We start from the raw sequence: 11,182 nt of genomic DNA on the forward strand, positions 1-11,182 counted from the left end.
GGGACCGGTGGTGAGTTCAGGGACACAGACAGACCGATAACAAGAGAACAGCTGATCGATAATTACTCCTCAGACTGAAGTTTAAACTTTATTAAACTGTATTTAGAGACAAAAACACAACAACAACGTTAATAAACAAATTTGACCTGTAAAATATAAATAATGTCTGGTGTTTATGTAAATAAAACCTTTAGTTTATGTTGTGATTCAATTATCAGTTAAAATAATAAAGGTAAAATAATATTTATTTATATTTATTTATTCTATATTTAGTATATATTTATATTTATTTATATATTTATAACCTAGCACCGCTGAGCTAACATCAGCTAGCAGCCATGAAGTCTGTTGACAGCTTCTTGTTTCCTGTTTTCAGGAGGAAGGAAACAGCAGAAGGATTGTGTGTCCTCTTGACCCCAAACAGTGAGTCATCAATAATCAATGACGGTATTGATCAGAAGCAGTCAGAATGTTGATTGATTGATTGATTGATTGTTTCAGCACCGTGAGTAAAGACAAACTGGAGAAACACCTGAAGAAGTGTAACTCCAGAGAGAAACCCAAACCTGTGAGATCATCCTCTTTATTGATCCATTACACTTTATTGATATGTTTGCTGACAGAAACGGGATGTGGTGGAGTAGAAAGTGGTTCATTGATTTCTGATTGATTGTCTGCAGGTTTATTATGTGGAGAATATAAACTCTGGATCAGCTGATGCAGACGAGACGCTGCAACAGGTAATAATAACAACAACAACAATAATATAGTAATAATAACAACAACAATAATGATAATATAATAATAGTGCTGTTTGTTGTCAGGTGAGTCTGTCTGAACGCAGTCGGACACAGTTGGAGTCTCTGCTGGACAAACTGAAAACTGCAGTCAGAGGTGAGGAATGTCCTGTGAGTCATAAACTGTAGTTGTTGATGTTGTTGATGATGTTGTTGATGTTGTTGTTGTTGTTGTTGTTGTTCTGGTTGTTTGTCAGTTAAAAGACTCACGTGTCCCCGTTGCCGTCCTGGACGCCACAGAGGTGTCTCTGGATTGCCAGAAGGACCCGTGCGTCCCCGGTGCTGCAGTACTGCAGCAGGGCGGCGGCGGTCTGTCTGGCGCTCTGAGAGGCTCGGCTGTGGAGGGCGGTAGCTGAAACACGATGCAGAGATCACATGTTACTGTCACCTCATACACAAACACGGTGACATCATCAGCAAACAAACAAACAACAAAATATCTCACCGATCTGAAACAGCTGCTGTTGTAGTGGCGAGCCTGTCTGTCCTCCCGTCTGTGTGTCTGTCTGTTGCTGGGTAACCCCCGTCTGAGGGGTGGAGCCGGACATCTGAGCCCCGCCTCCTGTGCCGAAGCCTGTGAATCCGGATGAGAAGAAGACTCCTCCTGTTCCTCCTCCTCCTCCATTCATCTGCTGGTTGAACTGGAATCCTGCAGATATTATTAATATTATTAATACATTTTTATTTTTATTAACATTATTATTTTTAACATAATAATAATGATAATAAAAAGTGAGTGTCCATTACAGTCTTTATTTTATGCTCAGTACAAAACATTTGATCATATTTAAGATGTTTTTACAGTGTGAACGCCTCACTTTGTTATAAAAACAGAAAGTTGACTCCCTACCTCCTCCACCTCCTCCTCCTCCTCCGAATCCCCCGGCTCCTCCTCCTCTTCCTCCTCCTCCTCCTCCTCTCCAGGGTTCGTAGTGAGGCAGCGGCTTCTGCTTCTTCCTCAGCACCTCCTCTTTGTCTGAAACAGAGCAGGCGACGAGACGGTGAGAGGAAGCCAACAGCGTCAGTGGGAGGTCAGAAACTGTTCCCACGGAGGGAAACCCCACAACTGTGACCTTAAACCCCAAAAACAAACACCTTCCCGGGGATTTACGGGCGCCGTTTGTACGGGCGCCGTTTGTATGTGTGCTGACGTTTCCCAGCTGACCTTGAACGTGCGGGATGTAGGTGAACTGTTTGGGGTCGCTGCTGTCGCCGGCCTTTTTCCTCTTCAGCTGCAGGAAGACGGTGACGGGACGCTCGATCTCGGCGCTGTGATAGGGCGGCGTCTTGAACACAATGGCGTACTGAGGAGAGAGAGACAGACACAGACAGACAGACAGACAGACAGAAACATTATATTAATATTCTCATGCTCTGAGAAGAGATGATTAAAACCTGGATTCAACCTCAGTTTCTAAAAAGGTTAGCTTTCAACTCTCAGAGCTTTTATTCTGTTTCAAGTTGTTTCTATTTGTTTCTTCGTAACTTTGTTTTGCTGTTTAAATACATATTGTTAATATTAACACTATTGAAATATGCAAGGAATTATTCTTCTGCCAAAAGGATCTCATTGAACACGGAAAAGTCCCAGTTTGGAGGGTCGATGTGAGATGTTCTACGAAACTACGATTCGTCAAACTCTGCTCAGAACTCGCTTTGGCGGGCCTCTAATGGAGACACCGGGCTAGTAAAGGAGACCTGCTTCTATTAGTTTTACAGTAAATAATGTTTTTATTACTAATGTGAGCCGGTATAATGTTCCATCGGGCTTTACATTATTCTGTAATCAGTTGTTAGACACTGTGTCTGACGTTGTCGGGGACAACAGCAGTGAGGATGTTTGGGTTCAGGGATTTCCCGCCGAGTTCAGATCAAAGCGGACTGCGTCTGTCGGTTTGTTGTGGTCTGAGAGCGTTTCTGCCAGTGACTCATCCACACACCGGCTCCATGTCGGGGTTTTTATTCAGGAGAGAAAAAGCACCGCCGCCGCTCATTTTACAGTCGACCAATCGCATGTTAGGATGGTGCGGGACTCGTCACCGTGGTAACCGAGAAAATGGAGGAGAAACTTGTTCCGATGGCGTCGGTCTGGAGTTTTCTATACATCCACACAGATTATTATTAAAGCTGCAGTTTGTTTTGGTTTCAGGTCGGAACAAATGAGACACTTTAAATCTCAAACGAGCAACTGTGAGACGGATTCTGGTGAAACTGGATCAGGGTTTTCCCTCTGATGTCCTCCGGCTGCTCGGCTTCAACTCTCTGTGAAGTAGCTAACCGCTAATTAACGGCTGCTGACTGTATCTGCTGTTAGCCAGGTACCAAGGTAACGAGCTAGCTCATCTACATCAATCATTAGTAAACTAGTTACATCTGAAAGCTAATGTGAGCTAATGTTAGCTGTTTGTAATTTAAAGGAATCGTCACCTGTTACAGTCAATGGAAGTGTTACATAATGTTGTTTTAAATTCAAAAGAGGTCATACAAATGATCAATAATGATCAATAACTTAACTAATCAATAACACACACACACACACACCTGTTTGTGAACATCGGTGGGTGAGAAGTCCCCGAACGCCTCCCAGCCTCCATCCTCGTCTTCCTCATAAAAACGGATCTCGATGTCATCTGTAACGAGCAGCACAGAGGCATGATGGGATATTTCTCCAGTATCAATAAGTGTATTGATACGAGCCGATCAGGTGTTTTCTCACCTTTCTGCACTTTGTCGCACAGCAGGAAGATCTCGTCTCCTCCGAGCACCGAGCCGCACGTCTTATCCATCCGAGAGATCTTCAGGTTGGAGGCGTTCGGAGACTCTGAGCACAGACGGGATCCGTTTATTTCACTTTTACTGGTTTTATTATCTCATATTTAGAAACATCCCATAGTTTCCGTCTATCATCTCATTCACTGTTGGAAACATTGAAATGCTTTAAAAAGGATCTGAGGACTGCGTGGACTCACTGCTGTCGTAGATGGGGTTGGAGACGACAGGTTTCAGCGCTCTGGTGAATCCTCCGTTGCTGTCCTGCAGGTAGGCGGTGAACTTTAACCGGACGATGTTCAGGTCCATCACCTTCCCCAGCTCCTTGGCCTCCTTCAGGATGGACGTCTCCTCCGAGTCTGCAGGAGGACGGACGGCAGAGCGTCAGAATTGAATTAAAATTAAAACTAATAAATTGTGATATGAAAGGTTTTTATTCAGTTCACTGCTGGTTTAGTAGCGCCCCTAGGGGTAGTTTGCAGTACTGCAGGGGGATGTGAGTAAGTGTGTGTGCGTAATAACTAAACTAATAACCGTAATAAGCTCAGTTCAGTTCAATAAAGAACGTTTTACATTCAGTGCAGTCGATGCTGCTGTAAACTGATCTCTGCAGAGCCTCATTAAACTGATCAAACAGACGCAGCCTCAGTGATTGAACTATAAACACAATAATGTGTACGGAGGTTTCTCTGAGGTCCGACAGGTGAGTTTACCTGTGAGGTGACAGTGAGCTCCTTTCTGTCTCTTCCTCTCTTCTCGCAGCCTCCGACTCAAAACCTCCACCACACCTTTCTTGGTCACATGGAGGATCCCCAGGTTACTGAAGCTGCAGGGAGTGACAACAACAACAATAAACAACAATAACAGAAACCAGGTTGTAAAATGTCTCAGTTTAAGTATTTATATTGTATAATATAATATAATATAAATGAGGGGTCCAAATAATTTGTATATTGTTTTTGTTGTGATTTGTTATTGTTTGTTTTATAAACAAAGTGCTGCGCTGTGATTGGATACTGACGAGGCGGTGAGGTCGTTGGGGCCGACGTCCAGCGTGCAGGTGCCGTTCTCAGTGCAGTGGCGTCCCACCAGACTGTGGGCGTGAACACGAGGGGGGTCGGAGTGCGTCACCAGCTGGACCTCCACCCGGGCGTGACCCACGTAGTTATTGATCTGAGTGGAGAGAAAACAACATCAGAAAAACTGCAAAATACAAACAGTCATTTTAATATTAAAGATAAAAGACTGAATATTTCCCATCAGGCTAAGTTATTGTAGAGTCGCCGCAAACTGAATCTGTTCAAACTGTTTAAATTCAGTTTGAACTCATCTGGGGGACAAACTGAATTTGAACGCTCACAAGTTGATAACAATAAATTAAATTTCAACCTGTGAAATATTATTATATTAATTAAAAACGTTTACGTTCAGATTCAGTTTGTGTTGGCGCTACGATACCTCCATAGAGGGCAACAAAGACTTACGATGGTTTAAACAACGTATTCAAATATATCAGAACTTCAAAGACAAACAAAGAGCAGGATGTGACCTGAATGCAGCTCAAACAGAACCGACTCACCTTCACTGTCGGGTAGGTTCTCCGGTTCTTCTCGCTGGAGGCCCCCGGGAGCCCGCCGTGGGACGGACCCTCGCACTCATAACGGAAACGGAAGCCCCTCTGAGGACACAAACACACACAGTCACCGACCTCGCTGAATATGTATCTGTTGTAGTTTGAACAGGTTCATATTTAAAGACGTTTGTAATCCAGAACGGCCTCATATTGAGCAGCTGCTCAATTTGATTATAATTTAATAATAATTTAATAATAATTTGCATATTTTCTTACTTTCAGTCTCTTCCTCACAGCTGTAAACTCTTCCATATACAGACACTGTATATTGTATTTTATCCTGAAGTCATATTTCATATTTCTGTTTTATTAGATTTTATTTTTCTATTTCTGCATATTGTGTATTCTATAAGTATTTGTCTGTCTGTCTGTCTGTCTGTTTCCTTACAGTAACAAAGAATAAACGCCTACATTTCTTTCTGTTATTGTTCGTCTATTCTATTTTATTTTGAATTGACTGGTTTATAATCCTGGTTCAACCATTTAAAGCACTTTGTAACTTTATTTTGAAAAGCGCTGTATAAATAAAGTAATGTTTCTAATTTTAAGATTTAAGATTTAAAAACTGGAACTGAAAATAAAATAATACTTTGCTCTTTTATTTTTAAACCTTTCTATATGACTGTTCTCGTCTGTGGATGGAAAATAACAGCTGCTATTTCCTTCGTTAGCTTATGTTAGCCTTTTATGTATAAGGATCATTTTTCATTTACCTGATTAAATAAAGGTTAAGTAAATGTCATGTAGAATTATTGAATACCAAAGAGTTTGATTTAATCTCTGAGCCTGGCATTACGCTGTGAATGAACATCCTCTGAAGCTGCGGCACATTTCAGTTATAATGTCCAATGGTTCATTTATAATAACTAATAATAATAATGTGTTCTATAGCACTAGAACAATTCTCATGTTCATATTAAGGTGGAATTATTAACTTTAGGCAGCTGAATTTGATCATTAACTGATAAAATGTTGTTTCTGCTCTCACATTTAATATTTGATCTTATTCCTGCACAATAAATCTACATTTTGGCCTCAGATTACGATTTTAAAGCTTTTTAAAGGATGTTCGTTCAAGATTCAAGATGTCCCACATTCTAAATTCCATTGAAAAAAACAAATGTTTTAAAGAATGTTTTATTAAAAATAATAATTAGTTTCATAAAATAGGGCCCTAAACAGCATTTTGCATAAAGCCTCCAAAAAGCTACAGACAGCCCTGAATATACACATCTCTTTCACAACTTTGTAACTTTATTTTGAAAAGCGCTGTATAAATAAAGTTATGTTTCTAATTTTAAGAATCAGCTTTGTTGAATTCTTATTTTAGAAGTGATGGTTTTGTGAACTGGTTCATGTCTCTGGTTCAGTGTGTTCACACCTCAGAGCAGAACTATGAACACTTTGTGTTTGTACATCCACTGATTGCGTAAACCTGGTTCTTCTTTTCTCTTCATACCAGAAGTGATTTGCATATTGACAGTCAGAGGACTCTCTGTAGTCACATGACCTTTAGCTGCAGAAACTCCCTGTTTGTGCTCATCTGCTCAGTCCCATGTTGTTTTATGACTGTTGGGAAAACCCTGGATTAAAGGAAGTGGCTGTTACAGTAACGAGGATCAACCTGACGATGGAAAACACCAACAACAGTGTGCGTGTGAAGGTTGCTGTGTGTTTAGGTAAACAAGCCTTTTGTTCTTATATTGGTTCTTTATTCTGAGGAAGATAAAGGACGTCTACATAATGCAGAGCAGTTAGTTCTTTTTAATACTCCTGTAGACACCTGTATACCTGCCTCAACCAAAAATCAACTGACTGCCGCCCACACTGTACAGCTGCCAAGATTTTAACCAGAAACAGGATCACATCGCTCCTGTTTCAGCCTCTTCATGCTGGCTCCCAGTTGACTGACAACTGATTTTACTTGTTTACTACTCTGACCTTCAAGTACTGTACATGCTCGCGTTTGTACTTTGAGATCCTCGGGGCAGAGGTCTATTGTCTGCTCCAGAGGCCCAGTTGAGGGTTTGCAGTCGGGCACCCGAGGCTCTGGAGCAATCCTCCTTTCTTGATTTAACTTGAATTTTTAAATTTTCCTTTCCCATTTTAAACGTGTTTCCAGAGATGAGGACTTTTCCAGTAGCAGTGATAAGATAGATAGAAATAGATAGAAATAAAGCTGCTAAGAGAGTCTGAAAAGTCACCAAGTCGGCGACACTGAACGACGGTACTCGGTGCAACCAAGTCGGGGGAGTCACACACTCTTTAATAAACCGAAATACTTTGAAAATAATAAGGAAATAACAAGAGATAGTGCTCAAATAAGGACATATTTCACATTTCTTCAATAAGAATGCACGGTAACGCCCTTGGCCTAATATAGATCCATATGGGAAGTTCCGGTACTTTCACCTCTAACAACACAAACAAACTCGTTTGGTTTGGTTTGTTTAAACTGGTGTTAAAGCTGTGAATCAAACTCCAAACAACCAGATGGGCCTAATATTGATCCTTGTGGTACGTCTTTATGAATGAACTCCCTTAATGAAGCTGGTCCATAAACTCAGAGCACTGTTAAAAGTCACTTTGTAGAGTAGAAACAATGTAAAGTTGTAAGTTTGTATTTGAGTTATTTCTCACCTGTTTGGGCTCCTCGATGATCTGAATGTAGGGACCATGAGCTGCAACATAAACAACAGTCTAGTTAATGACACACACAGAAACTCTGACTGTATATCTGAAATTCACTGGTCACAATGACATTTTTTGAGATTTTACCATCAACTTTCACTATTTCACCAGCACTTTTTACACCTCGTAAAACCTTGTGTTTTCCCCTTTAGTAAGATCTAGACAGTGCAGCTTCCCAGCTACAGTTGAGTTGGTGGATAAACGTCGTCTCGGTTTCATATAACAGGGAATAGTTCAGGTCGGGGGACTGAGGGGGACTGCTGTGTTTGAGACAATTCAAGAAAGTATTTCTTTGATTCTGGTCCTAAAAGACCTCAATTCCAGGTATGAATGAGACATTACACCACAAATGATACGAGGGCTCCAGGTATGGGGGCGCCCCCGGAGGCTGACACACTGATTATGACCAACTGTAATAGGGTGACAGTTCAATTACTGTGTTTAATAATACATGCAGATCGTCTGCGTACCTGTCTCAGGTATGTAGGGTTCAGTCTTTATGTCCACTGGAGGAATGTAGTCGTACTGCATCAAATTCATATGTAGCTGAAGAAGAAAAAGAAATATTTTTTAACATCTAAAAACAGTTGGTAAATTCACTTTACAATCAATCTCTATCTACAGTAGCTGTCCTTATGGTTTCTGATCATCATTCAAGACTTCATCACTAGAAAATGACACATCTCTGGTATCATGAAACAATCAGCCGATTGAAAAACCCCCCAAACTGGATTCTGGATCCAGAACCTCTGTTGGTCCAATTTAACAAACTTCAACAGTAAACTTTTATCAGTATTTTTAACATTTCATTGAATCGAAGAATCAAAACTGGAACAGAAAATGAAATAAGTGAGTCATATTCACAATATTAGTCACATATTAACTTTGCTCTTTAATTAGTATTTTATTTTTAAACCTTTCTATATGACTGTTCTCGTCTGTGGATGGAAAATAACAGCTGCTATTTCCTTTCCTTATGTTAGTCTTTTATGTATAAGGATCATTTTTCATTTACCTGATTAAATAAAGGTTAAGTAAATGTCATGTAGATTTATTAAATTACTAAGGATTTGATTGAATCTTTTTACCTTTATTTAAATTAGATATGTCCCACTAGGTTCGGAAACCTGGCTGAGATAGCAGCTTAAAACAATGCAAACAAACACAGAAAACGTCTAATGTGGAAATCTTTAAAATCCCGACAGCGCTGCGTATTTAATTAAAGATTAGAAACTCGGAATTTGTACAATTTAATTTGTTCTTCCTTCAGTTGGTAATTCTTACAGCTGCGTCTGACAACATTAAATTACAAGAATTATGAATGGAGTCTGGCATTACGCTGTGAATGAACATCCTCTGAAGCTGTGAGATAGTGGCCAATGGTTCATTTATCTCATTGGAATTATTAAGGTGGAATTAGTAACTTTAGGCATTAACTGATAAAATGTTGCTTCTGCTCTCACATTTAATATTTGATCTTATTCCTGCACAATAAATCTACATTTTGGCCTTTAAAGCTTTTAAAAAGAAGTTTGTTTATTCAAGATGTCCCACATTCCAAACTCCATTGAAAAAACAAATGTTTTAAAGATTGTTTCATTAAAAATAATTAGTTTCATAAAATAGGGCTCTCTAACAGGGGCATTTTGACATAAAGCCCCCCAAAAAGCTACAGACAGCCCTGAATATACACATCTCTTTCACAACCACAGACGTTACGTCTCTCAGCAGCTCCCTGAATGAAGCATCAGTCAGTTTGACCCTCACTGGAACTCGTACAGCAAACACTCGTTAAACTAATCAATGAGCTGAAAACGTCGTAAATCATCAACTGGAAGAGAAAAGAACTCACATCGTTGTCGTAGGAGTTGATGAACTGAGGTTCAGTCATCCTGCAGCACAAACAAACAAACAAACGTTAGAGGCTGGTTTAAAGACGCGCACACACACACACACACACACACACACACACACACACACACACTCACTTTAAATCCTAGAATAAAGACAGGGAGACAGAGGAAGAGCTTATGGCAATCAGGACTGTACACAACCTACACAAACACATCAAATTTCCTTCATCCCATCCCTATTGTCACTTAACTATTTCTATTTAACATGCATGAAATGCTTTCCTGGATATCGAGCGCACCTGTGCAATGTTAACAACGGCCTTAATTAAATTTTGGGCCACCTGCTGGTACAAAACAAAGATGAACAGTCACAACATCCTTCGACCTATTATCAGTTTATAAAGTTGTATGGTTAACATTTAGGGGGGTGGGGGGAGGGGGGGGTGGGGGGGGGGGGGGGGGGGGGGGGGGCAAAAAAAATGCCTTAACTTTGGTGTGTTCAGCCAAATGAAGTTGAAAGAAAAAATAAAAAAAAAAAAAAAAAAAAACAAAAAAAAAATAAAAAAAAAAAAAATACAAAAAAAAAAAAAAAAAAAAAAATGATTTGATTCCTGTTTTTGGTTAAACTAAAGGTCTATCCCTCTGTAGGGGGGATCCCTTTCCCCATAAGGATGCCTGTCAGACACCCTGACAATAACAACCCTGAGTCTGTTAGTGGAACAAAACAACTACTACTGTTAGTGGCTAGTAGTAATCCAGATTTGGGGATTGTTGGAGAGACTAAACAGCAGCTTCCTTTTTCCTCCAGAAACTACAACCAACAACAACAACAGCAGTGATGTCCACAGTGTCCTGGAGTACACCCTGTACATCACTGGCAGAGACACCAGCAGTTAAACCTGGAGGTCTGATCTCTCACACCAGAACAACAGCACACGTTTCTGTTCGTTTTCAACCACAAATAAAACACACCTGAGAGCTCCGGCAATGATGAAGAAGATGAAGAAGATGAGAAGATGAAGATGAAGATGAAGATGAAGAAGGCCAGCTCCCTGCAGGATGAGGTTGTTCTGTTCTTTTTCCTGCAGACGCCAAAATCAGGAGTTAATACCACTGAGAGTCTGCGTGTGTCTGAATGGAGGTCATATCTAAATACAAGTGAGAAGTGGAATTTCCAATCCCTGCTCTTCCCTCCCTCCTCCTCCTCCTCCTCCTCCTCAGTGTTTGGGGACAATCCTCAACCAGACTGAAAAACAACAAACTGGCCGCCTCTGACTAAAGGAACAGTTCAATATGTTTCCTCTTTGTTCTCTGTCCTAGCCCTAGCTTAGCACAAAGACTGGAAGCAGGTGGAAACTGTTATAGCCTAGCTTCAGCCACAAAGACTGGAAGCAGGTGGAAACTGTTAGCTCTAGCTTAAGCACAAAGACTGGAAGCAG

At 40.5% G+C, this 11,182-nt stretch overlaps 1 protein-coding gene and 1 long non-coding RNA gene across 4 annotated transcripts in view; one reads left to right on the forward strand and one right to left on the reverse strand.

Annotated features, from left to right (window-relative positions):
• Positions 1-11,182, reverse strand: part of nfkb2 (nuclear factor of kappa light polypeptide gene enhancer in B-cells 2 (p49/p100)) — a 17,497-nt gene that overhangs the window by 3,848 nt on the left and 2,467 nt on the right. The window contains exons 2-15 of one of the 3 annotated variants that reach the window (XM_035663096.1): positions 10,716-10,825; positions 9,743-9,782; positions 8,361-8,436; positions 7,840-7,880; positions 5,146-5,244; positions 4,588-4,739; positions 4,280-4,392; positions 3,767-3,925; positions 3,514-3,618; positions 3,339-3,427; positions 1,963-2,101; positions 1,648-1,773; positions 1,243-1,446; positions 1,008-1,149 (exon numbers count right to left, since the gene is read on the reverse strand). In XM_035663096.1, the coding sequence (XP_035518989.1) occupies positions 1,008-1,149; positions 1,243-1,446; positions 1,648-1,773; positions 1,963-2,101; positions 3,339-3,427; positions 3,514-3,618; positions 3,767-3,925; positions 4,280-4,392; positions 4,588-4,739; positions 5,146-5,244; positions 7,840-7,880; positions 8,361-8,436; positions 9,743-9,781 (1,484 nt within the window). In that variant the 5' untranslated portion in view covers position 9,782; positions 10,716-10,825. The remainder of the gene's footprint in view (positions 1-1,007; positions 1,150-1,242; positions 1,447-1,647; positions 1,774-1,962; positions 2,102-3,338; positions 3,428-3,513; positions 3,619-3,766; positions 3,926-4,279; positions 4,393-4,587; positions 4,740-5,145; positions 5,245-7,839; positions 7,881-8,360; positions 8,437-9,742; positions 9,783-10,715; positions 10,826-11,182) is intronic. The other 2 variants (XM_035663095.1, XM_035663094.1) reach the window with 2 other exon arrangements.
• Positions 27-982, forward strand: LOC118329121. The gene is made up of 4 exons (XR_004796778.1): positions 27-423; positions 502-568; positions 681-740; positions 825-982. It is a non-coding gene; the product is annotated as an uncharacterized LOC118329121 (long non-coding RNA).

The sequence above is a fragment of the Morone saxatilis genome, unplaced genomic scaffold, assembly GCF_004916995.1.
Source record: "Morone saxatilis isolate NCDOM2014 unplaced genomic scaffold, NCSU_SB_2.0 Contig19, whole genome shotgun sequence".
NCBI classification, from domain to species: domain Eukaryota; kingdom Metazoa; phylum Chordata; class Actinopteri; family Moronidae; genus Morone; species Morone saxatilis.